Source organism: Macaca nemestrina, chromosome 10 (assembly GCF_043159975.1).
Source record: "Macaca nemestrina isolate mMacNem1 chromosome 10, mMacNem.hap1, whole genome shotgun sequence".
In the NCBI taxonomy this organism is placed as follows: domain Eukaryota; kingdom Metazoa; phylum Chordata; class Mammalia; order Primates; family Cercopithecidae; genus Macaca; species Macaca nemestrina.
This window is the reverse complement of record NC_092134.1, coordinates 81,455,919-81,482,912: the sequence shown is the minus strand read 5'-3', so window position 1 is coordinate 81,482,912 and position 26,994 is coordinate 81,455,919. Positions and strand designations below refer to the sequence as shown.

The window sequence follows — 26,994 nt, the reverse complement described above, 5'->3', positions numbered from 1 at the left end:
TCTGGTCTCTCCTTTCCCTGGGCCTCTGCTCCACTCTCCTCTCCTGGCTCACCCTGGCCCAGGGTAGCTTCCAGCTAGTCTCCATTGCCCGCCCCCACCTAAGTAACTCGGTTTTCATAACTCCTTAATTCAAATGCTCATGAGAAAGGACTTGCATGGCTCAGCCAGTTTATTTCTTGCTTTCCCTTGGTTCAATGCCCAGCCCTGGTGCAATCACCTATGGCCAGAGGGCAGACCATGCAAACTCCCCTAGGAGAAGTGGGTGTAGCAGGTGACAGCGACAGACTCTGGTGATCCAGATAGGAGGAAAACTACATGAGGCACTTGGTTGTGTAGTGTGTGTGTGTGAAGGGGTGGATGGAGGAAGCCAGGGCAAAAGAGGAGCTGTCAGGAGAGGGGTGAGCCAGGTGACCTCTATGCCTCAGTTCCTTGTTTCTACTATGGGGTGAATACTACTACTCTCATGTGGTTGCTGTGAAGATTGAGTAAATAATCTGCGTCAAGTTCTCAGGAGTCAATGTTCTCTACAGCCTTTAGCAATTGATAAACAACAGTTTCATTCTATCCTCACAACATTTTCCCCAAATTAAAGATTATTATTCCCATGTTACAGATGAGGAACCCAAAGGTCAGAGAAGTTAAGCATGTATATGCAGTCTCTGCATGTATTGTGATGTGCAGGAGAGTTAGGATGGATAGTAAGTTCTCATCACGTAGAGGCCTCACTACAGTTTTGGCTCCGCCCTGGGCAAGTCATGCATCTTTTCTGAGCGTCAGATTCTTCATCTGTGAAACAAGGGAGTCCAGCTGAATCATTTCTCAAATCCCCTCTTAGTTTAGAAAGCCATGCTTTTGGCATGGCCATAGGGAGCCTGTGGATTCTGAAGAAGGCAGATGACAGACAAAATGAAGGAGGCTTTCTTAGAATACAGTTATGTCGCAGGGTGCCTTGTAGACTGGAAGGAGGGTGACCAGGAGGCAGGGAGGTTACAGCACCAGTAGTCCCAGAGATGTGTTGTGTAAGGTTCTGGACTGTAGCATCGCAGGAGGGGACTGGCCAGATAGGCAAAAGCTGTGAGGTCTACAACAAAAGGAAAATGATCAGGAGAGCAATCCTGTTTGGCCACTGGGCATCCCAGATAGATAGAAACTGATGTATTAATCATCAAGGCTGAGGGCACAGGGCCTATTTCCAAGGAGGCACTGGGGGATGGATGGGGTAGGGGGAGGATGAGGTCAGTGTGAGGGTTAAAAGAACGAAAGAAGGCTTGCTTCTAAAAATCATGCAGTTGCCTCTGGAGTAGAAAGTGAGCAATAAAAGCCTGAGAGGGTCTTCTCCAAGTACATCACAGCTCCGCATCATCCCATGGGACTGCTAAGCACAGACTACAGGCTGCTGACCACAGCAAGACCCTAACACTGACTCTGGCCTCTGAGCTTCTCTGGCCCAGAGCAATCCCTCTAATTAGCCCCCATTCTCAGCCACCAGGCATATCCCATCCAAGTTCTTTCCATTGCCTAACCTGCCCTCCCTCTGCTTCCCTCACCACCCCGGCTCATTTGTCCCTTCACCAGCTGCTATGGCCCCACCCCTACACCTTCAACCTCCAAATGGTCCCTCTTCTGCTCCCAGCCTGGACTGCTAAGCATTTCCCAAAGAAATGGTAGAGGCTTGTTATGACCTCAACTTTATGTTCTGTAATCCTGCCTGGGCCCCAGTACCACTCTGACAATCCCTTTCTGCTTTTCTATGTTCCTGGACACCACACCCATTCTCCACAGTGGCTTTTTACAAATCCTTACCACCTTCCTCAAGCACATCTACCATCATATACCACCATGCGCCCTGAGCATACTGTACCAAAACAGACGGCCTGACTGAGAACATCAGGATGACCCTTCATGCCTATAAACTTTCTCTTGGTTTACCTCATTCCTTCAGCTCTAGCAATCTCCTCCAGGCCAAGGCTAATCATTGTACCTCTGGATCTTTATCCTGTGCTTCTCATCTACCCTGGGTACTGGCTCAATTACTTACTACTACTTCTTCCTGTATCTTTGAACTCTTCTTGGCTCTTTTACTGCAGTCTAAGCTACAGTCTTTCTGTTCTTATTAAAGCAACAAAAGGGAGTAAACACTCCCTTCACCTTGTGTATCCTTCTGAAATCCCCTTTTCTTTTTCTCTTGTCCAGTCTGGAAATCTTTATTTTTAAATTGGATTATTTAGTTCATTTACATTTATTGTAATCACAGATATATTTGGATTTATTTTTACCATCTTATTTTCTTCTTTCTATTTATCCCACTTTACCATAGATTCAGTATCACTTGTCTTGAGACCAGAGTGTTTTGGATTTCAGAGTTTTTAAGATTTTGAAATATTTGCATGGTACTCACCTGTTAAGCATTCATAATCCAAAAATAAAAAATCTGAAATGCTGCAATGAGCATTTCCTTTGAGCATCATGTCAGTGCTCAGAAGGTTTCAGATTTTGGAGCATTTTGGATTGTGGATTTTTGGATTAGGAATGCTCAACCTATATTGTCCTTTTTATTTCCTTTATCAGTTCCTTTTGGATTATTTGGTATAATTCTATTTCTTCATTCTCTTAACCTATAAGTTATATACTCTGTTTCTCTTCTATTAGTGAATACCTGTTAGTAAAGTATGCATGAATTCATACATAACATATATTTTTTATTTAGCCCTTGATCTTTAAAGCCATTTCTTTGAGTATACAATTTTAAGTTGACTGTTATTTTTCTCTTGGGCCTATTTTGGATTTTTGTCTATGTAGATTATTTTTCTTAAAATTTGGTCTGTGAGAATTCCCTGTAGCCTGAATTGAATTTGGGTTCCTCTACAGATGATTTGCTCTTATTTCTTCCACGTACTACCAGGAAGTACAACGGGCCTCAGACCACTTGAATCTAAATAGTGTGTAGTTTTTCAGACCGCCTAGATTGGGTGAATTTTGAATAAAATCACATCATGGAGGCCAGCTTGCCGTTATGAATTCTCAGGGGATATTTTCTCCCATTCTCACTCGGAGCCAAGGTTTTGTTTTTTGTTTTCTTTTGAGACAGAGTCTCACTCTGTCGCCCAGGCTGGAGTGCAGTGGTGCGATCTCAAGAGCCAAGGTTTGAGTCAGACAGTTTTCCTTGCAGTCTCCTGGAAGAGTGAATTATTTATTTTTCTTTTTTCTTTTTCTTTTCTTTTTGAGACAGAGTTGTGCTCTTGTTGCCCAGGCTGGAGTGCAATGGTGTGATTCCGGCTCACTGAAACTTCCACCTCCCAGGTTCAAGTGATTCTCCTGCCTCAGCTTCCCCAGCAGCTGGGACTACAGGCACACGCCACCACGCCTGGTCAATTTTTGTATTTTTTCTTTTTAGTAGAGACGGGGTTTCGTCATGTTGGCCAGGCTGGTGTTGAACTCCTGACCTCAGGTGATCCACCTGCCTTGGCCTCCCACAGTGCTGAGATTGCAGGTGTGAGCCACCGTGCCCAGTCTGAGGAGTGAATTATTTCTAGTACTTCCTTAGATGAAGTGTATTACCCTTTGTGGGTCACAGCTTGTGCACAGGATCTGTTATTAGATACCCCACTTTGGATGAGCTTGAGCTCTGTCTCCTATCCCCTATATCCTGCTTGCCTGTGAAAATCAAAGTTCAAGCTCGCCGGTATGCAAAGGCTCTGAACAGAAAAGCCAGCTTTGGTGATCAGCTTTCCTCTTTGATTTTTAGTTTTTTACTTGAGTATTCACTTTCTTGCTAGTTTACTGAGCATTTTGAGTTGTTTTCAGCAGATTTGCTCAAGGAACCTGGTTTACCATTCCAAAGGAAATCCAAATTTCCCCCTCCCATCATAGCCAAGTTATTTGAAATAATAGATGATACTCAGTGTTTCTAAGCCTTCACTCCCATTTGTAGCCTCCTGAAGTTAGGCCTTCACCCCATACTCCACTGAGCCTGCTCAGGCAAACGTCACCAATCAGAAGTTACCAAAATCCTAAGAGACTTGTTCCTCATCTTACTTGACCTCTTCTCAACATTACAAACTACGGACCTCTTGAAAGCTTCTCTTGCCTTGGTTTCTATTATTCTATTTTTCCCAGGTTCTCTTCCTACTTCCATCACTGTTCCTTCTCTCTTCCTTTTTCCTGGTATTGCTGTATTTCCAGATTCTCTTTGCTCCCTTGAGCTGTTTGAATAACTATGATATGCTGCTAACTTCCAAATCCACATCTCTGTGGCTCCAGGTACCTTCAAACTCAGTATGCCTGACAAGGAACTCATTTTTTACATTTTTAAATTTTTTAATTTTTTGGAGATGGAGTCTTTGTTGCCTAGGCTGGAGTGCAGTGGTACAATCTCGGCTCACTGCAATCTCTGCCTCCTGAGTTCAAGTGATTCTCCCGCCTCAGCCTCCCGAGTAGCTGGGATTATAGGTGCCCACGACCATGCCCAGCTAATTTTTGTATTTTTAGGGGTTTCGCCATGTTGGCCAGGCTGTCTTGGACTCCTGACCTCAGATGATCCACCTGCCTTGGCCTCCCAAAGTGCTGGGATTACAGGTGCAAGTCACCGTGCCCAGCCAAGGAACTCATTTTCTTTTTCCCAAACCTGCCCATTCTAGTCTGCTGAATGAAACTGCCAGGCAGCTAGTCACCTAAGATTATCCTGGAGTCATATGGGGCCATCCCCTTTCCTCATGTCCTGTATCTAATCAATCTTGTCATTTCTACCTCTTTGAACTCTTGAATCTGTTTCTCTTTTCCACTTTCACATTGCGGCTGCCTGGGGTCGGGTCCACCTCCTATCTTGCCCGGGCTACGGGCTTTGCCTCCTCTTTGGTTTCCTTACAACCATTCTTGTCCTCCTCCAGCCAGCCTCTGTAAAAAGTTCAAATTCACTTGGTTCAGCAAAGTGATCTTCCTAAAACACAATATGATCAGATTACAAATATGATCAGTTTAGCCTTTCCTAAAACACAAACATTATCAATTTACACTTAGAGGTCCAAGTGTACTGAAGAGGGTCTCTTATTAGACTCCCGATCCAGTGTGCTCCATTTCCACGTAGACTTCCACGTCTGCCTAGCTCACCAACATTACCTTTCCACTCTCCACCATCTTCAACCTGCATCTTCCTGGGTGTGCCGCTAGGCTGCTCACGGTTCTAAACGCCAGGCAAAACAGTCTCCTGCCATCTCCTGCCCTCCCGACACAGGCCTATCTGGGGAGGACTCTTTGATCTTCCAAGAATCAGCGTAGCCTATCTCTTTGTGAAACCTTTCCCAGCTCCTCAGCCTGTCCCCTCACAGCTGAATCACTCATGTCCCCTGAGTGGCCTCCATTGGCTCTTTACAGGCTTGTGTCCTCGCAGAGATAACCTGTTGCTGCTCTTTTTCTCATGCTTTTCTCTATTAGATTTTAAGTTCCATGAAGGCAAGGACTATGACTTATTCACGTCTATATGTCGTGACTGGTATACTGTAGGTACTCAGTAAGTGCTTGTGGCATGGATGAGTGAAGATGAGCTATTGCCTTCTTGGAATGAATGACCCTGCTGCTCAGCAAGGCAAATGATGCCCTAGGTAGTGGTGCTTCTGTGCGTTGTGACCAACATGGCAACTGTCACACTGACTTGTCACTCTAGTCAGTGGGACTAAGGTGTAAGACTTTCTCCTAGAGAAGTGGCTCCTGCTAGCTCTAGGGACTCTCATGACAAAGAGAGCAGAGGGGAAAAGCAGTTCATAGACTATGATGTGGGTCCAGCCCTAAGATTAAGAAGGTTTACAAGGCCGGGCACGGTGACTTATGCCTGTAATCCCAACACTTTGGGAGGCCAAGGCAGGCGGATCACAAGATCAGGAGTTCGAGAGCAGCCTGGCCAATGTGGTGAAACCCTGTCTCTACTAAAAATACAAAAATTAGCCAGTCATGGTGGCATGTGCCTGTAGTCCCAGCTACTTGGGAGGCTGAGGCAGAAGAATTGCTTGAGCCCAGGAGGCGGAGGTTGGGGTGAGCCAAGATCATGCCGCTATACTCCAGCCTGGGTGACACAGCAAGACTCCATCTCAAAAAAAAAAAAAAAAAGAAAAGAAAAGAAAAGAAATTTAAAAAAAGAAAAAGAAAAAGAAAAAAAAAGAAAGAAGGCTTATGAAAATGTACACTTACTGAGGCCTTCAGGGAGGGTGAGGAGAGCTAGGAGGAAGCATCCTTGGGCCAGGCTGTGGGAAGGAGCGAAGGGCACAGGTAGGAATTAGGCAGTCCCTATGTAGTGCAGGACCTAAAAGGAAGGTAGACACATCACCTAGGAAAGCTCTAGTTTGGAGATGCCCCAAACTCTCACAAATGGGGTGTGAGGCATATGATTCACCCCTCCCCCGCTCCACCTCATGTCCCACCTTCAGCTGGGTCCTGAAGACTAGTCCCCAGAAAAGCAGGAGATGCTATGGTGTTGAAGAAAGCACAGGACCAGGAGGCCGTGGCTTTAATGATGGATTGTATGTGAGCCTGGGTAAATCGCTTACCTTCTCTAAGTCTCAGTTGCTTCATCAGGGCACACTCTGACATGCCTCAACCACTTCCTAGGATTGTAGTGAAGGTCAACTCATAATGATGATGATAGCTATTCTTTTTAGATCACTTCCTATGTGTCAGAGATTATGCTAAACACTTTACCATATTTTATCAATACTAACAACATCTCTATGACATTGAACTATTATTAGCTGCATTTTACAAGATGAGTAAATTGAGGTTTAGCGAGGTAAAGTATCTGCCCAAAGTCCAATGCTATCAAGTGAGCTGATGGAGCTGACAGAGGCGGCATTTCGTCTGTGGAGCCAGCATTCTGGTTCCCTGATCTGTATATTTAGCTGTGTGGCTGACTTTACTGTCTAGGAGTGAAGCAATCACAGGTCCCCTCTGGGACCCCTGGCCTCGCAGCCACAGTGGCAGCACTTAGCGAAGAATAAGGAAAGACACCTCTTTCCCCCTTGGCTTCAGAGATGTGCTCCTGAGGAGTTGGCTTTCCCTTCCTAACTGCAGGGGTTGGTGACTGTACTGGGTTGAATAGTGTCCACCCAAAATTCGTATCTACCAGGAACCTGTGAATGTAATCTTACTTGGAAGGAGGATCTTAGCAGATGTAACCAATTAAGATCATTTGCACTCATACTGGATTAGGGTGGGCCCTAATCCAACGACTGGTATCCTTATAAGAAGAGAGAAATGTGGACTGAGATGTAGACGTAGAGGGAAGATAACCATGTGAAGACATGGGGTTATGCTTCCGCAAACCAAACAACACCAAGGATCCTGGGAACCACCAGAAGCTAGAAGAGGCAAGGAAGGATTCTTCCCTAGAGCATTCAGAGAGCACATGGCCCTGCCAACACCATGGTTTCAGATTTCTAGCCTCCAGAACAGTGAGAGAATACATTTGTTATTTTAAGCTACCCAGTTTGGTAGTAGGAAACTAACACAGTAACCTAGCACTGTGTGCACCACAGCTGGGTGGACAGAGCATGGATTGGAAACCACCTAGATGGACTAGGTGGGGTGAGCCTATTTGTGGCAGATGAGGGAGAGGAGAATAAGTTATTTACTCATTCAGCTACACTGACCAACTTGTAGACAATGCCTCCCCATGACTTTATGTGATTGTGTGTACACTGTGTCTGGCGAGTGTGTTTTCAGCTTTATCTTTTCCGGATATGATAATGGGAGTTCTTCACGTTGGTGAAACTTAGAAGGTGAGAATTCCATATAATAAATTGTTCCCCCTACCTCTTAGCTGTCCTTACCACCCCTAGATCTCAGATGGTGAAACTGTGCTTAAAGAGGTTCAAACCTTGCCCAAGTTTTCAGTTAGTAAGAAGCAGAATTCAGATCCAGAATTATCTGACTGCAAAAATTCTGCCCTTTCCATTATATCAAGTTCTTTCTCAAGCTGAAGAAACTGACCTCTTTTCGGAAAGATATGGAGTGATTCGTTTACTTTCTTAAGCATTTTTTCTAGATTTGAAAGTAACATTTATTTGAAAAATATTTAAAAATTATTGAAATGGTAAAATAAAAAGTAAAAAAAAAAATGGCAATAACTACTGTTACTATTGGGTAAATATCCTTCCAGTCTTTTTTTCCTATAAATACATATTATCAATACAATTTGAATAATGCTGTGAACAGTTTTGCATTTTGTTTTAATTTAACATTATCTTGTAAGCATTTTCTCATGTCATAAGTTTTTGTAGACAGGATTTTAAATTACTAAATAATGTTTCATCATATGGATGGGCCATAATTTAACATTTTCTATTATTGTCTACTTAGTTTCCACCTTTTTACAATAATAAATATACAAGTTAACATTTTTAATAAACATCTGTCCTCTTATTATTTCTTGAAGACAGGGGATCATACTGGGTAAATGGATATGAATATTCTAAGGCATTTGATGCATAATGACAATTGTTTACCAAAAGGGTTCTACCCACCCGCCCAGTCAGAGTGCCTGACACGGCACCCTTACCCATACTGTCATCAGTCAAGATGTTTGCTGTGTTCTGAAAAGGAGCATGCTGCAATTCCATCACACAGGCTACCGCGTCCAGAGGATAGCAGGGGGCAAAACCAAGCAGGGAAACCAGTTAGGAGACCGTGGCGATTATCCCAGGGGACGCGCTGGGGGCTTGCGGCTAGGCGCAGGGATGGAGGAACTGGAACACGCACGGGATTCGTAGAATATTCGACAGGGGCGGGGGATCGACTCTGATAAGATAATTCTGCGTTGCGTGGGGTGCAGGAGAGGGAGGAGACTGCACGTTCGGCTCCGGCCTCCTCCGCGCCGGGCTCGGCACCGATCCGCGAGGTTGGCCGAGGCGTGAGCCCCGCCCACCCCTTTAACAGGGACACTCCCCTTTAAGGCGGGCGCCCGCGCGCGCCCCGGCCCCGCCCTTCGGGGGCGCGCGCGGCGGCCGCGGCGCCGGCTCCGCCGGGAGTGCACGTGCCGGCGCCGGGCGGAGGAGAGGGAGGCGGGAGCCGGGCAGCGGGAGGAGGGGAGGCGCCGGGGGCGCGCGCGCGCGCTGGGCGCTGCTGGGCTGCGGCGGCGGCGGCGGCGGCGGTTACTATGGCGGAGTCGGCCAGAGCCTCCTCCTTCTTCCCCCTTGTTGTCCTCCTGCTCGCCGGCAGCGGCGGGTCCGGGCCCCGGGGGATCCAGGGTGAGTCCTGGGGCGGGGGGCGGGGGCCGGGATGGAGAGGGCTGGGCGAGGGCGAGGCCTCGAGCCGCGGCCGCTGGGCTACAGCGCGCCCCCTCCCCACGCGCACAATATGGCCGGGTGGGGGGCGCGGAGGAGTCGGGGTGACCCCCAGTCAGCTTCCCAGACCTCGGAGGCGCGGCTGCCCTACGGCGGCGGAGCTCACGCCGGGCCCCTTGGGACCCGAGCCCTGTTCCAGGCGGAACTGGATTCGGGCAGCTCTCGGGGGTCGCGCTCCCAGCGCCCTCATGTTCCATAGAGGGGAGCCCGAGCTTCCAGCCTCAAGATTTGGAGGTCCATGGTTTCTGTCCTTCACCGTGTCCAGGGGCGGGGGGCTTTCTTCCCTCCCTCCAGATGCTCCTGGGGGGCATCTTTCTCCCGCCAAGATTGTGGGGTTCGGGCGGTGGGGTCTTAGCCTCTCCGAGGGATCCTGATGTTGAGAGCCCGCGCACCTCGAGACTGTAGGGGAAGGGGTCTCTAACCTTTCCTTCAGGTCCTGCACTTGGCGTGTTTCTTCCCCTCCCTCCCCTGCCTCCCTAATGTTCTGGGAAAGGGAGTCACATTTCCCCTTCACTCAATCCCTTGAGTTCAGTGGGGCAATCCCCCCCTCCGCCCTCCGGCACACATGCCCCGTGGAGGCTATTTGGAGGAAGTGGGACGAACAGGCCCCTAAACCTTTTTGGAGCCTAGCTTTGGAATCCCTAACCCTATGGAACCGAGTTCCCCAAGGGTTGATCTGAATCTAGGTGTATTTGCTTTCCTCCTCGCTTCCCCTACCCTACCCCGGGGGGCCCATTCAGTTAATCACTTTGTGGATGCCTTTCAGGTGAAATCTTAGAACGTGTCTCCAACCCCCCAAGATTATTTAAAGATCCCACCACCGGACTGTATCCCCGGCCCTTGGTCAGTACTTATTTACCTTCCTACACGATGCCTCTTCCCAGCCCGCCCACCCTCACACACCCCTTACCTTCCAATCCCCACAGTCTGCGGCTCGCCTTATACCACCCCCACTCTCCCCTCTGTAGAAGCGGGTACCTTTTTGCGGGACACTCCGCTGGCTGTGTTGTTTTTGAGGCTTTGGGGGCTGAGAAGAGCAGATGAAACCCTAAAATATTTCATTTAAGAGAGTCCTGGCGAATGTGTTTTGGCCTTGAGGTAGTAGATGAAGGTTATATTTGGCAGTTATATTGAAGCGATTATTGACCCACAGATGGATCTGGGAGAGATGATCAGGATTGTATTCGCTCCCAATGTACAAAGCCTGCTGCTTTGACTTCTCAGCAGCCCCTAACCTTCCAGCAATGGGAGATCAAGTGTGTTCTGTGGCTCTCTTCTCCCCTAAAAATAATGATTCTCAGGTGGGTTCAGTCGTCTTTAATAAACCAGACAGTCAAGAAAAGACACCATGCCACTTTGGAGTCTCAAAAACAAGTTCATTATCTCCGGCTTTGATATTTGTTCCCAGTGGTGGAGCCTGTGCAGCGGGGTCTTTGTTCACGGGCTAATGCTTCTGCTAAGCACCTCGTGTGTGTTCTTCGGCCTCACTGCTCTGTGGCTGAGGGGTTTGAGAAACATGGTGAAGGTGTATGAACCGAGCTTGACATTTGTGGTGAGATAATGATTTGCATGAATAAGGATGTTCATCGGGCCTTATTAAGGACCGTTTTTTGGAATGTGTAACATAATGTTCTCTACTGGGGTAGAAAAAAAAAGGGGGGGAGATTGAACCTCTAGGTTTGCCATGTTATTTGTGTATGTATAAATCCTTAAATTCCTCGTATAGGAATTTTTATCCTGCCCCTTATCCAGGATTTTTAACAGTCATTTCCCTGCTGATTTGATGTAGTGTTTGTGGGGTTTTTCTGGTTGTCAGCCTAGTTAAGAATGTTTGATAATTCAATTGGTTCTGATTGGGGCAGAGTTCATTTTTTTGTAATCTTCCTAAAATGGATGTTTGTGGGGGTTAAGGTGGGTGGGTAAAATAGGGAGTTCGTTTCTTTTTTTGGTAAATTGGAAATTAGGTTGTGTGTCCAGCAAACATTCTCCAGGGCCTTTAAACTTCTTGGCCAGACACTACAGTTTTTTCCGGGACACGTCTAGTTGCCAGTAGTGCATGCTATGGAGACCACTGCTGCAAAAGGCTTAAAGTAAAACGTCAGTTCTGGGAAAATAGAGGCTGTGGGATAACAAGAAGTTGATTTTTTTCCCCTCCCCTGCATTTCCTATATAGTGCTCCCCTACATGGGCTGGAGGAGTGACAGAGCCAGGCAGCTCTGATGCCTGAAGATGCCTGGTACTTGGACATGATGTGAGGGCAGTAAGGGATAGGCATTTCTATTAATGAATTAACTAGGACTTAGTAAAAGGCCAGTGATAAGGAGAATGAGTTTCAGTTAGAAATAGCATCCGTTTGATAGGTGTACATGTTTTAAGGCCTGGCTTTGGAATTTTCACATTTAAAAATGTAAAATTGAGTTAGTAGCAGGAGAACATGACATTCATTTCTTAAGACAAAAGCAACAAGAGAGATATTTGACATTCTCATAGGAACATTTTGAAATTTTGTGAGCGGACTGAAAATCTAATTTCAAGCCAACCCTTGTAATTTTGTTGAGTGGACATGGATTTTAAGTACAGTGGAAGTGCAGTCTTGTAGAGGACCTCTGATTAGTTTTGTTTAAACAGCTCCTGGAACAGATGTGATAAAACATATTAAAATGGCTACTCTGGTTAAAGGTTAAAGCCAGATGGAGGGAGGAGGCTGGTTTTCAGCCCTAGAACTTAGCTCTCTTACAAGTTGTCCTTGAACAAGTAACTTAACCTTTCTGTGACTGGCTCAGTTTTCCCTCTGTAAAATAAGGAAATATTTTGTGTCACTCTTATTGGGACATTTGTGAGTCTGACTTACTGATAGCCAGTTGGCGGGGAGGTATTTTTAGACACGTTTCTGACTTCAGTGAATAAGCAATGCTGGGTTACTTTTTTATCTTATGGAGCAGAAAAACATACTCTGTGATTGATAGACGTACAGCATGTCACAGTGTGGTTAATTTCTTTTTGTGCTTTTTTGTAGACCCCTTTCAGATTTCCTCAAGTTAATTTCTGTCTCTGGCAGGCTCTTACATCGTTGACTAGGCAGCATACCTGTGCTAATCAAAGACAGTCTGGAGGGAGTGACCTGCTTTAGGCTTTATTGGTTTGGCAATGTTTTAATTCTTACGCAACTCTGGGTATGTTTATGGCACTATGTAAATGTTACATAAGAACATGGAGGCTGAGAAGTGGCCAGAATGGTGACTGTGAACACAGGAAGGTTAGACTGAGGACTTTATCCAAAAGGACCTTGGGAATCTGCAATCAGTACAGGAAGAACCTGCACTTTATTTTCCTCTAAGAACCTTTTTAGATGATTATGCCTTTCAGGTGGACTGCTGTGTTATAAATAGGTTTATTCTCCACCGGTGAGCTAATTGTAACCTTGCTACCAAAATATGAATCAGTAAACGATGAGACGTGCTGCTTCTTCCAGCATGTCCTGTTGAAGCTGCTTGTTGCATTTTGGAACATGAGTTGAATTGGGTTGCAGTCTGTTCTCATAATAACTGAGGAGCACAGGGTGTTGAGGTGGAATGGAATTCTCAGTTCGTGGTGCTTTAGGTCATCTTAATTTTTGAAGGTTAAATACAGAATACTGAAGTGGCTCTTTATAATTTTGAAATCTTTATTGTTTACTGTTCAGTTTTTGCTCAGAGTAGCAGTGAACATTAATTCTGGGATCTCGCCTCTTTGTCTTCAGTTCTTGTAAGAGGGTCTTAATCTCGTTTTCCTCTCTGTATTCATAAAAAGGAAATTCTAGAGTCCTTTCTCACCAGTGCTTCTGATGCTGGACATACTGCAGGCAGCCACAGCCCATCAGTTCCACCTGGACTGGGAATGCGGGAACCTTTTAAGTCCAACTTGCATTTCTTTCACTCTGCAGGCACTGCCTCATGGCCAGGTTCAGATACCTGCTCTGAGTTTCTGTTCTTCTCAGTTTTTCACTCTCATGCATGGTTTAACTTGAGCTTTGGCTTCAGAGGCACCATTTTTGTCCATGTCTGTTCTCTCTCCTCTGTTATGGAGAAATGGTATGCTAAGCAAAAATATGATTTCAGAGAGTATCTTTCTTTCCTTTACTCTGTAGAGTTGCCAGAGTTTGGTTTAGCTGTGACGTTTCCATCCCAGGCAATCTTTATCTGCTCTCTAGGGTTCAGAGACAGTGCCACTTTACGCAACTCTGGGCTTTTTGGTTTTCTTTAGTCTCCACCCAATCTTAAGCCTGCATTTGTCTCCCTAAATATTTTGAATTGAGCATAATGAAAGTAACTGCCTTTCCCTTTAAACCATCACATCACCCCTAATATTTACACAGTTAACATATAGGAGATTTCTTTATTCATTGGGTTGGGTATGTGCCTGGAACAGTTTTTAGCATGGGGATTTAAATAACAACAAGATGAACAAAAGTCCCTAAATCTCTGCTACTATGGAACTTGCAATGGCTTAGACTGAAAATAAATAAGTAAACTCAATTAATCAGTCCATGAGTACTGTGAAGAAAATAAAACAGGATGCTCTGCCATAGTGTGCCTGGAGCTGCCATTTCACCTGTCTCTCAGCTTCATTGTTTTATCTGTAAAATGGGGCTAATACAGTCTTGTTACTCGTGGTAGTTCTATAAAGTTGAATTGTAGAACTGAATTACCAAATCTTCAACCATTGCTCCTAGGGGAAATACAGGGTTAGGTTCCTGCAAGCCTCTGGTCACTTTTTCAACTTGTCAATACATAACCTTATTTTATGTGTTAATTTTTTTTTTTATTTTCTTTTTTTGAGACAGGGTCTCGCTCTGTTGCCCAGGTTAGAGTGCAGTGATATGATCTCACTCACTGCAGTTTCTGCCTCCTGGGCTCAAGCAATCCTTCCACCTCAGCCTCCTGAGTAGCTGGGACCTCAAGTGTACACCACCTCACCTGGCTAATTTGTGTATTTATTTACTTTTTGGTAGAGACAGGGTTTCAACATGTTGCCCAGGCTGGTCTTGAACTCCTGGGCTCAAGCAGTCCACTCACCTGGGCCTCGCCTGCTGAGAATGCAGGTATGAGCCACTGAACCTGGCCTGTTTTATGTGTTTCTGTTTAATTTTAATTTTTATTTTTTTGAGACAGTGTCCTGCTCTGTCACCCAGGCTGTATAGTACAACAGTGCATCACAGGTTGGGCACAGTGGCTCATGCCTGTAATGCCAACACTTTGGGAGGCCGAGGCAGGTGGATCATGAGGTCAGGAGTTTGAGACCAGCCTAACATGGTGAAACCCTGTCTCTATTAAAAATACAAAAATTAGCCAGACGTGGTAGTGTGTATATGTAATCCCAGCTACTCAGGAGGCTGAGGCAGGAAAATCGCTTGAACCCGGTAGGCAGAGGTTGCAGTGAGCCGAGACTGCGCCACTACACTCCAGCCTGGGCGACAGAGTGAGACTCCATCTCAAAAAAAAAAAAAAAAAATGCATCATAGTTCACTGCAGCCTGGAACTCCTGGGCTCAAGCAGCCCTCCTATGTCAGCCTCCCAAGTGGCTAGGATCACACGCACATGCCACCATACCTGGCCAATTTTTAAATTTTTTGTAGAGATAGGGTCTCACTCATTGCCCAGGCTGGTCTCTTTAATTCCTGGGCTCAAATGATCCTCCTGCCTTGGCCTCCCAAAGGGCTGGGATTACCGACGTGAGATACCATGCCTGGCTTTGTTTCTGTTTAAAGACATCTTATTTAATACATATTGTTGGTTCATTAACATTGAACTTTACTGACAATAGCACTATTAACTCATGCCTGAACCAAGCTTCTCTAACATGTATTTTCTCCACGAGGCATATCACTATCTTCTTGCGCCTAGGAACACTAGACAGCACTTCAGCACTTCTTGTGGGGGACCATTTTATACAGCAAAATCATCAATGAAAAGCATGACACTAAATATGCTGCAGAAAGGATAACTTGTTTACAGTATGCCAGCTGAAACAAGAAGGCAGGGTTGCCTTGTTTGACCTCAGTTGGGAATGCATGTGGTGGGTGTTTCAAATGTTTCACTATTCTGTGTGTGGCTGTCAGTGAGCAGGAAGGTACCATAAATGTTGATATTAGGGTTACACATAAATTTGCGTTAACTGTATTTTGTTAGAACTGTATACAAAAGTGGTAGAAATAAAATTGTAGAATTTCACTGAACCAGAATTTTAATTTTAATACATATAGTTAGAAGTCCCATTTCCAGACTGCAAACTAAACATATGCATGTTGAGTACCTACCATGGTGATCTAGCACGGTGGTCCCCAACCTTTTTGACATCAGGGACTGGTTTCGTGGAAAATAATTTTTCCGCATGGGAAGTGGGGGAGATACGGTTTCAGAATGAAACTATTCCACCTTAGATCATCAGGCACATCAAGCCGAGGTGGGTGGATCACCTGATCAGGAGTTCAAGACCAGCCTGGCCAACATGGTGAAACCCCATCTCTACTGGAAATACAAAACTAGCCAGGCATAGTGGTGGCAGCATATGCCTGTAATCCCAGCTACTCGGGAGGCTGAGGCAGGAGAATCGCTTGAATCCGGAAGGTGGAGGTTGCAGTCAGCTGAGATCACGCCACTGCACTCCAGCCTGGGGAACAGAGTGAGACTCCTCAAAAAAAAGAAAAAAAGGATCATCAGGCATGTCAAGCGTGTTAGATTCTCATAAGGTGCATGCAAGCTAGATGGCTCGCATGCGTGGTTCACAGTAGGTTTCCCACTTCTATGAGAATCTAATGCTGCCGCTGATGTGACAGCAGGCAGAGCTCAAGTACGTGCCTGCCACTTACCTCCTGCTGTGTGGCCTGGTTCCTAACAGGCTGTGGACCAGTACCAGTCTGTGGCCCCAAGGGTTGCGGACCCCTGATCCAAAGGGTGCCTTGACACGTATTTATTGAGCACTTGTCATAGACTAGGCATTATCACAGGTGTTAGGAATACAGGAGTAAACCAAAGGAGACAAAATTGCCTTCTCTCAGCTTACCTTCGGCCAGGTGAGGTGAACAATAAACAAAAGCATGAAATGTAAGGCAATTGTGCCTACCACAGTGCACCTTCTGCTCCTCCCTCCCCCAAGATTCCCCATCTTTGGTGTCCACACACCTGCTTCAGGTATTCAGTCAAATGCTAGTCTTTGTCGATAGAATTAAGGTCTTAGTCGGTTGACCTTTAGCCGTCTAAAGGAGGTTATCATGGTGGGTCTGTCCTGATTGAACTAGCCCTTTCAAAGCAGAGAGATTTCTCAGCTGATTGCACAAGAGGAAATCAGATGTTCCAGCTGGCTTGGAAGCAAGCAGACATCCATGTTGTGAACTGCCGATCCCAATAGCCACATGGCAAGGAACTGCAGGCAAACTCTAGCAGCTGAGAGTGGTTCCCAGCTGACAGCTAGGAGGAACATGGGGACCTCAGTCCTTCATCTGCAAGGCTATGGATCTTGCCAACAACCAGTAGGCTTGGGAGAGGACCCAATCATAGATGAGAAGGCAGCCCTAACTGGCACTGTCCATGCTGTGCCTGGACTTCTGACCTGTAGGAACTGTGAAATAGTAACTAGGTGGTGGTTTAAAAAATGTATGCATTGGGTGGGGGTGAGTCAAATGGTGATGGTGAAAATAGGTAAAGCAAGAGAGGGGAATGATGAGAAATACCCCAGAACAGTCATGGGAGTACTTGAGACCTGGTGCCCAGCCATCCCATCGCTCACATATAAAAACAAATCCTTTGACCACAGGTGGCTTTCATCTGCCTATAACTTTTTTCTAGATATTTGTGAGTGGAGGGGAGAGGAATTGTGGATGCTTTGGAAATGTTTTTTAGGTGCTTGGGATGTTTGAGGTGAGGAATCTGGGAATTGAAGTATTTTCTGGGTTTGGTTTTTTTTTTTTTTTTTTGGGTAGTAGAGGACTCACCTTGCCCCACATCCTCATATATTGTCTTGGTATATGTTTGCATGTTAACTTTTATACCTGTAGAAGATAAGATTGAATTGTAATCAGTCAGTGTTCATTTCTGATATCCAGGATGTGCCTAGCATCAAGCTGAATGCTGAGAGGGATCCTGAGGAAAGAGTCTGTCCTTGCCCTTTACAAGTTTAGACACACAGACTGACCGCAGTGGCTCACGCCTATAATCCCAACACTTTGGAGACTGAGGTGTGGGGGATCACTTCAGTCCAGAAGTTTGAGACTAGCCTGGGCAACATAGCGAGACCTCGCCTCTACAAAACATTTTTAAAAATTACACGGGCGGGGTGGCACGTGCCTGTGGTCCCAGCTACTTGGGAGGCTGAGGTGGGAGGATAGCTTGAGCCCAGGAAATTGAGGCTACAGCAAACCATGATTGCACTACTGCACTTCAGCCTGGGTGACAGAGTGAGATCCTGTCTCAAAAAAAAGTTTACACACAAATGGACTTTTTTCCTGCTTGTTGGAACTACCACAAACTATGAGGAGTTCAGGTGACAATTGTAATAAAAGCATCTGATTTGCTGAATGTTTACTATATACTAAAGTATTATGCTAAGCACCTGTGTTGTATCATTTACTCTATGTAGTTATTCTTTGAGGGGCTGGGGCTCTTATTCCCAATTTACAGATGAGAAAACTAGGGCATAGAGAAGTTAAGCAGTGGGTCCAAAGTCTATCCAAGTCCAAAACATGTGGTCTAAATATTGTACTGTACTATAAACTGTGAGTACTGTAAAAGTGACCTTCTAACCAGGCTCTCTGCCTTCAATCTCCTATTGGTTTGCCATCCTACTGCTGGATTTAACTTTGGAAATGCACCCTATCTGTCTGACCTATAGATTTTATGGCTTCTAGGATCAACTCTAGACCTCTTAGCTTAGCATTGCAATCAGTTTCATCTGGTCTTAGTCTTCCTGACTGTTCTTGTCTTTGGCTGGAACCTTGGCATTGTTGTAACTGTCAATTTACTGTGAACCCAATATAGCTAATATTTTTTCACAGCCCTTTGACTTCCCCTTTCTTTTTCTCTGGAATGCTTCTCCCCACTTCTCCTCCTGGCCAAACCCAGTGTCCTCCAGTGTGGACCTTCATCCTCTTGTGTTCTCCGGGTCAGTGATTCCATCCTCTCTGCTTTTCCCCTTGGCCTGTATTGGTAGTTGGAGTTGCACTGTTTATAGTTGTCTTCTCCTCCCACTCTCTATGCCCAAAGAGTTGGTGCGGGGAGCTGGCTTATTCATTATATGGCTTTGGCCTACACAGAGCCTTGCATGTTTTAAGTACTTAATAAGTTTGTTTAATTTAATTCATTCATTTCTTTTCCATCCTCTCAGTAAAATCCTAGGCAAATAATTCCAATTCTGTTTTGCTCTAATTTTATTATCATCTTGTGTATATAGAATTTTAATCCTACTCAAAAAATGCCATGAACATTTGTGAGTTACTTGGAACATCATAATCTCTCTTTCTATCTCACCTCTTTCATCTCTATTTATCCTACGCCTACCCATTTTATTCCAGCCAAATGAACTTGATCTCTCAACCTCATTAGTTTTATTCTCAGTTTGTCTGATTTCTTTTTTCCTTTTTCATTGTCCCAGTTGCCTGAAACAATCATTCCTATCCCTCTTCTCACTCAAAACTGTGACATACACTGTCTCCTTTCCATTCGTCCATATTATAATAAATAGGTCAGGAAGAAAATACCAGAGATAAATATCCTTCCCTGCTCTATTGAGCCAGAAGTATGTTTATTCAGACTCAACAAAGAAAACAGTGGTTTTACATGTTCATCATAAACTGAAATCAAAGGAGAAATGCAATTTCCTGATTGTCTAAATATGACAACTGAGTCTGTACACATAGGTCCCAGGAACATTGGACATACTCCCTCATAATGATGCTCGCTCATTTCAGTTTTACCTTGACATTCTCCTGAGCAGCAGGTGGGCCCTTGCTAGATGTTCAGGTATTTACAGTCAGCCATAAATTAAGTTGCAATGACAGGTCTCCTTAGGATAAACATCAAACGTCTCTTTTGAGTGAGAACAAAGCTTTCATTCTCTAACAGAGACTTAAGGTTGAACTTGTTTAAACAGCTCTCCAGGGCTGGGTTTGTCTCCAAGTAGAATGTCAGAAAGGCAGCTTGTAGAATGGTTATAGTGTGGAGCTGGCTTTCCAAACACCTTTCTCTTATGCAAACCCATTCCAAGACTTTTTCCCAGATTGGAATTAAATACCAAGCTTATCAAGTGTCTTATTGTTAAATCTGTGGTTCTCCCCACACCCCACCATACAAATAGCTTCCTTTATTAAGTCAGTTATATTTTTTTTGTAAGTGCTTTTTACCAGTACATTTTGTTTTTGTGTTTTTCTATATGCCACCATTGGCACCTGTAAAATTTGACTTTATTATGGCTCTTGGGTACTTGAAAGCTTTTTGTTTTAATGTATTTTTAAAATCTAATTCTGATAATTGTAAAAGGTGAAAATGTAACTTGGGTCTTGTTTTCTTTTAACCAAATAGCATGTGATTGCTTTACTGCTGCAAGATTTTTCTATTTAGGCTAGTTAGAACCTTGCTAGTACACTATCAGTTCCTAGTTATTGCCTTCCCGCCCCCCAAGAAAGCCAAACATTGCCTCTATTTTGTGAACAGTTTAGTGCCAGACATTTTTTAACCTGATTCAGATTTTCATAAACATTTTGGCAGTTGTCTAGATCAGTAGCTATCAACAGTTGTCTTTCTTTTTAAGACAGTGGAACTCTTAAAAATGAAAACGTAGAAATGTATATAAAGTTATAAAGTGAGTAAAAGCTGAGCAACTCTGGCAGAGGCCCCCTCTGCCCCTGAAATTATTAGGCTGAGATCTGTTGAGTGACATTTATTGGGCACAGTGCTATTTGCCAGGTGCTGTACTAGACACTGGTGAGAAACTGGTGAAAAGGACACTGGTTTCCTCTTTGTGAGTTCAGAGATTCCTGGACGTGGTGGAGAGTCTAGAGATTCAGGAAGAAGACAGTTTGAAAAACACTGTAAGGTTTTTGTTTTTGTTATTGAGATTATATTGTGTATGTTGTTTGGCAAATAGGGATATATGGTAGTAGTTTTAAATTGTGGCAAAATACGTGTAACAGAAAATGTACTATTTTAATTGTACAATTCAGTAGTGTTAAGTACCTTCATAATGTCGTGCAAACCATCACCCCTAATTTTAAAGTTTAATATTTAATTTTTATTTATTTATTTATTTTTGAGATGAAGTCTTGCTCTGTCACCCAGGCTGGAGTGCCATAGCATGATCTCGGCTCACTGCAACCTCTGCCTCCCAGGTTCAAGCAATTCTCCTGTCTCAGCCTTCTGAGTAGCTGGGATTACAGACATGCACCACCACGCCCAGTTAATTTTTTGTATTTTTAGTAGAGATGGGGTTTCACCATATTGGTCAGACTGGTCTCAAACTCCCGACTATAAGTAATCCACCCACCTCAGCCTCCCTATGTGCTGGGATTATAGGCATGAGCCACCACGCCTGGCCAACATTTCATATATATATAGAATCTTAATATGTGGCTTCTTTCATGTAATATAATGCTTTCAAGTTTCATCTATATTATAGCATGTATCAATAGTTTCTTTTTATGGCTGAATAATATTCCATAATAAATATACCACATTTTGTTCATTCATCGTTTGATGGACATGTAGATGGTTTCCACCTTTTGGCTATTGTGAATAGTACTGTTTAGAATAATTCATGTACAAGTTTGTGTTTTTTTTTTTTTTTTTTTTTGAGACGGAGTCTCGCTCTGTCACCCAGGCTGGAGTGCAGTGGCCGGATCTCAGCTCACTGCAAGCTCCGCCTCCCGGGTTCACGCCGTTCTCCTGCCTCAGCCTCCCGAGTAGCCGGGACTACAGGCGCCTGCCACCTCGCCCGGCTAAGTTTTTGTATTTTTACTAGAGACGGGGTTTCACTGTGTTAGCCAGGATGGTCTCGATCTCCTGACCTCGTGATCCGCCCGTCTCGGCCTCCCAGAGTGCTGGGATTACAGGCTTGAGCCACCGCGCCCGGCCACAAGTTTGTGTTTAAACATTTGTTTCAGTTATTTTGTGCGTATGCCTTAGAGTAGAATTGCTGGGTTATAGGGTAGTTCTAGGTTTAACTTAATAAGGAAACATCAAACTGTTTTCCACAGCAGTTGTACCCTTTTATGTCCCAGCAATGCACAAAGGGTTCCAGTTTCTCTAAATCTTCACCAACACTTATTAAATTTCTTTTTCATATTCTTATGGCCTTCCTAGTGGGTATGAAGTGGTGTCTCATTATGGTTTTGGTTTTCATTTGAATTTGCAATACATTAGAGTCGATGTTGAACATCTTTTCATGTGTTTGCAGGCCATTTGTATATCTTCGGAGAAATGTCTGGTTCAGGTCTTTTGTCCAGTTTTGTTGGTTTTTTAAAAATTATTATGTTTTTTAGAGAACAGGTCTTTCTCTGTCACCCAGGCTGGAGTGCAATGGTGTGTTCATAGCTCATCACAGCCTTGAACTCCTGGGCTTAAATGATCTTCTTGCCTCAGACTCCTAAATAGTTGGGACCTCAGGCGTGCACCACCATGCATGGCTCCTGTTCAGTTTTTAATCTGGTTGTTGTTGAGTTTGAAAAGTTCTTTATATATTCTGAATTCTAGGCCATTTTCAGATATAAGATTTGCATATATTTTCTCCTGTCCATTTTCTTTTTACTCTTTTGATATTGCCCTTTATACACAAAGGTTTTTAATTTTGATGAAGTCCAGTTTATCCATTTTACTTTTGTTGCTTGTGCTTTGGTGTCATATCTGACAGACCATTGCCAAATCCAAGGTCATGATGTTTTACCCCTCTTCCGAGTTTTAGATATTTTAAGTTTTAGCTGATACATTTAGGTCTTTGATCTATTTTGAGTTAATTTTTGCACGTGGTGTTAGGTAAGGGTCTGACTTCATTCTTTTGCATGTGGTTATCCATTTGTTCATCACCATTTTTTGAAGAGACTTTTCCTTTCCCCTGTATGTTCTAAGCACTCTTGTTGAAAATCAGTTAACCATAGATGTATGGGTTTATTTCTGGATTCTCAATTCTGTTCTGTTGATTTGTGTGTCTATACTTAGCACCATTCTGTTTGATAACTGTAGCTTTGTTGTAAGCTTGAAATCAAGAAGTATGAGTTCTCCAACTTTGTTATTTTTTTTCTCCCAAGATTGAACTATTCAGGGTCACTTGCAATTCCATATGAATTTTGGGATCGGCTTTTTCATTTCCGGAAAAAAAAAAAAAAAAAAAGGCCACTGAGATTCTGAAAGGGATTGCATTGAGTCTCATCTGATGTATATAATTTACATACAGGCCACTGAGATTCTGATAGGGATTGTATTGACTCTCATCTGATGTATATAATTTACATATAATATGTGATCATATATTCACATTTTTAGTGTAATTTAATTTATGTTGGTGGACAAGTTCAGTTCTCAGTTTTTCAGTATCAATTTGCAAAAAAAAATTCCTCTTGAAAAATAGTATGCCTAAGAAACCCTGAAGGAATATACATCAAACATGTAGTAGTAATTGTCTCTGGGGCAGGAATTAAAGGGGCGCTCAACCTCTACATTATATATTTCTGTGGTGGTTGAAATTCTTGTTAAACAAGGAAACACGGGTTAGTTACTTTGGCAAGCAGGGAAAAAAAGGTAGTAAAAATAAAATATATTTTTAAAAAACCTGATATATGATATTCATAATAGCACAACTAACATTTATAGTTTTGGACCCCCCTACCAAGTAGAATTCCTCAAAATGAAATATTGGAATTGAAATGCTTAGTAGCAAGTAAGAGCTTTTGATGTATTTGATTCAGTGTCAGCACCTGGGTGGGAGGACAACCAGTAGGTTGGAGATACTAGAGTACAGACCTGTGGGGAGGATGCGGCCACATTAAAGCACAATGGGAGGTAGAAGCTTTACTAGATAAAAACAGTACCATGTGACATCACTCAGGGTCCTTTCCTTATGTGGATGGTATAGTTGGGCTAGGAGAGATATGATGCAGACCACCTGACTGGGATAATGAGCTTGGAGAAACCACAGAATTAGGCGACGTCAGTGATTACAGACTGGTTATCCAAACACGAACAAGAGAGGGATATAGCAGTTTTGGTTAAGAACCCATCCTTAGGATAGGCAGTCTTAGAACTACTTAAGGAAATACACTGAATTTAATCTTGAGTATTGGATGAAATCGATTACAGAGTAAATTTCAAGTAGTCTGGAACGTAGTCTTTTGTAGACTAAAAATGTGTATATGCCAAAATCTGTGTAGCTGATGTTGTTGGGGGTGGAGGTAGGGGAATGCCTACACAGGACCTGGAAAAGTAGAAGAGGAAAACACTACTAAAAAAAAAAAGAAATCATTAACATCACAAAAAGACAACTGGAAGTTCTGTGCCTTGCGAGGTATGGTAGGGATGGTATTCATCACTTGTTAGTATTCTAGCCAGAAATTTGCACCTGAATCAGATCAAACCTCTACATCTAGCTAATAGCTTATAGAAAATACAGAGGAGAGAGGAACATGTTAAATGACACCTTGGAGAGTCAACCCAAAAAATCCAGAATGTGGGAAACTACAGGACAAATGGCCTAGATTCTTCAACAGATAACTTGCAAGGAAAAATAACAGCACCTATAATCTAAGGGGGAACCTATAGATTAAAAAAGGTTTTAGGAGATCTCTCAGCCAAGTGCAGTGAAAGAACCTCATTTAGATCTGGATTTTCATTTTATTTTATTTTATTTTTGAGGCAGAGTCTAGCTCTGTCACCCAGGCTGGAGTGCAGTGATGCAGTCACAGCTCACTTCAGCTTCAATCTCCTGGGCTCAAGCAATCCTTCCACCTCAGCCTCCTGAATAGCTGGGATGACAGGCACGTGCCATCACACCTAGCTGATTTTTTTACTTTTTGTAGAGATGGTCTCACTATGTTGCCCAGGCTGATCTTGAACTCCTGAGTTTAAGAGATCCTCCCACTTCAGCCTCCCAAAGTGCTGGGATTACAGGTGTGAGCCAGCGTTCCCTTCCTGGATCTGGATTTGAGCCAGCTGTTAATTTTTTCAAGATAATAAAGGATTTTTGAACACTGGATATTTGATTACATTAAGGCTATTGTCAGTTATTTTAGGTATGATAATGATATTGTGGGAAACTGCAATTTAAAATGTAACTTGCAGAAGATTCCAATATCAATGACAAAAAATTAAAGGCACTTAAAAACATTAAAGGTGGCCAGGCATGGTGGCTCATGCCTGTAATCCCCGCACTTTTGGGAGGCTGAGGCCAGTGGATCACCTGAGGTCAGGAGTTTGAGACTAGCCTGGCCAACGTGGTGAAACCCTGTCTCTACTAAAAATACAAAAATTAGCTGGGTGTGGTGGTGGGCACCTGTAATCCCAGCTACTCGGGAGGCTGAGACAGGAGAATATCTTGAACCTAGGAGGCAACGGTTGCAGTGAGCCGAAATCGTGCCATTGCACTCCAGCCTGGGTGACAAGAGCAAGACTCCATCCTAAAAACTAAAACCCAGCACTTTGAGGGGCCGAGGCGGGCCGATCACGAGGTCAGGAGATCGAGACCATCCTGGCTAATACAGTGAAACCCCATCTCTACTGAAAATACAAAAAATTAGCCGGGTGTGGTGGCGGGCGCCTGTAGTCCCAGCTACTTGGGAGGCTGAGGCAGGAGAATGGTGTGAACCTGGGAGGTGGAGCTTGCAGTGAGCCGAGATCTCGCCACTGTACTCCAGCCTGGGCGACAGAGCAAGACGCTGTCTCAAAAACAAACAAACGCCGGGCGCGGTGGCTCAAGCCTGTAATCCCAGCACTTTGGGAGGCCGAGGTGGGTGGATCACGAGGTCAGGAGATCGAGACCATCCTAGCTAACATGGTGAAACCCCGTCTCTAGTAAAAATACAAAAAACTAGCCGGGCGTGGTGGCGGGTGCCTGTAGTCCCAACTACTCAGGAGGCTGAGGCGGGAGAATGGCGTGAACCCGGGAGGCGGAGCTTGCAGTAAGCCGAGATCGCCCCACTGCACTCCAGCCTGGGCGACACAGCAAGACTCCGTCTCAAACAAACAAACAAACAAAAAAAATTAAAGGTTGGGGGAAACCTGCTAGAGAATCGGTGGCTGGTGCTAGTGGGAATGTCTAGCATTTGCTTGTACACTTAACTGTATAGGCACTTGGCTAAGAGCTTTATATACTGATTATCTTATTCCGCAGAGCTATCCTATGAAGTTGATTCTCTTAGTTTTCTCCATTTTCTAATTGGGCAGCCTGAGTCCTGTGAGCCTAAGAAACTTGCCTCATGTTGCTCAGCTAACAAGTGAACCAGGATTTAAGCTTAGGCTGTCTGACCTCAGAGCCCAGGCTGTTAATCCCTATGTAATTATATCTCCCTGAAGGTGCTCTCAGTGATAAAGGAGGTAGCAGAGAAACTAAAAGAATTATTTCTGGCTGGGCATGGTGGCTTACGTCTGTAATCCCAGCACTTTGGGAGGCCAAGTTGGGTGGATCACCTGAGGTCAGGAGTTCGAGACCAGCCTGGCCAACGTGGCGAAACCCCGTCTCTACTACAAATACAAAAAATTAGCCAGATGCCGTGGCAGGCGCCTGTAATCCCAGCAACTTGGGAGGTTGAGGCAGGAGAATTGCTTGAACCCAGGAAGCAAAGGTTGCAGTGAGCCAAGATTGCACCATTGCTTTCCAGCCTGGGCAACAAGAGCAAAACTCCATCTCAAAAAAAGAGAATGATTTCTTCCATTTGTACTGAGAAGCATGCTATGGAAACACACAAGCCCAAATTATTTCGAAGTGGACAAGTTGTAGGTGTTAGATACCTCTCAAGGTAAAGGTATAAAACCAATCTTACATTCATAGTTGGTTTGTAATAAATGTTATTTTATTCTGAATTTAAGTAGTGATAAATATATGGGATGTTTTAGACCTAAAGAAGTGGGTCTTTGTGGCAAATTGTATTTCCTAAATGACTGCAACTATATTTCCCATCCCACATATTTTTCTTACAATGTGACTTTGATACTCCTTCCAACAGGCAGGGTCTACCCATGTCCCTTCCTTGAATTTGGGCGGAGGTTTGACTGCTTTGATCTATGGTCTATGGTGGATGTGATGCTCTGTGGTATCTAAGGCTAGGCTGCTAGAATAATATAGTTTCTGCCAGGTTCATTTCCTTTTGGTGTCTTGCTCTGGGGAAGGGCAGCTGTCATGCTTTGAGGAGCCTAAGCTAACCCACACAAAGGGACTACAGGTTGAACATCCCTAATCTAAAATGCTCCAAAATCCAAAAATTTTTGAGCACCAACGTGCTCAAAGGAAATGCTCGTTGGAGCATGTTGGATTTCAGATTTTCAGATTAGGGATGCCCAGTCAGATGTATATGAAAATATTCTAAAATCCCCCAAAATCAGAAATCTGCAATACTTTCCGGTCCGAACATTTTGGATAAAGGATGCTCATCCTGTAGTTGAAGAGGACCACATCAAGAAGAATAAAGGCCCCTAGCCAACAGCCAGCATCATGCGCCAGA

At 44.1% G+C, this 26,994-nt stretch overlaps 1 protein-coding gene across 2 annotated transcripts in view; it reads left to right on the top strand.

The window, feature by feature from the left end:
• Positions 1-9,079: 9,079 nt before the first annotated feature.
• The window catches only part of LOC105474334 (activin A receptor type 1B), a 46,633-nt gene continuing 28,718 nt past the window's right edge, over positions 9,080-26,994 (top strand). The window contains exon 1 of one of the 2 annotated variants that reach the window (XM_024790549.2): positions 9,080-9,230. In XM_024790549.2, the coding sequence (XP_024646317.2) occupies positions 9,140-9,230 (91 nt within the window). In that variant the 5' untranslated portion in view covers positions 9,080-9,139. Of the gene's footprint in view, positions 9,231-10,025; positions 10,170-26,994 lie in introns of those variants that run through there. The other variant, XM_024790551.2, reaches the window with a different exon arrangement.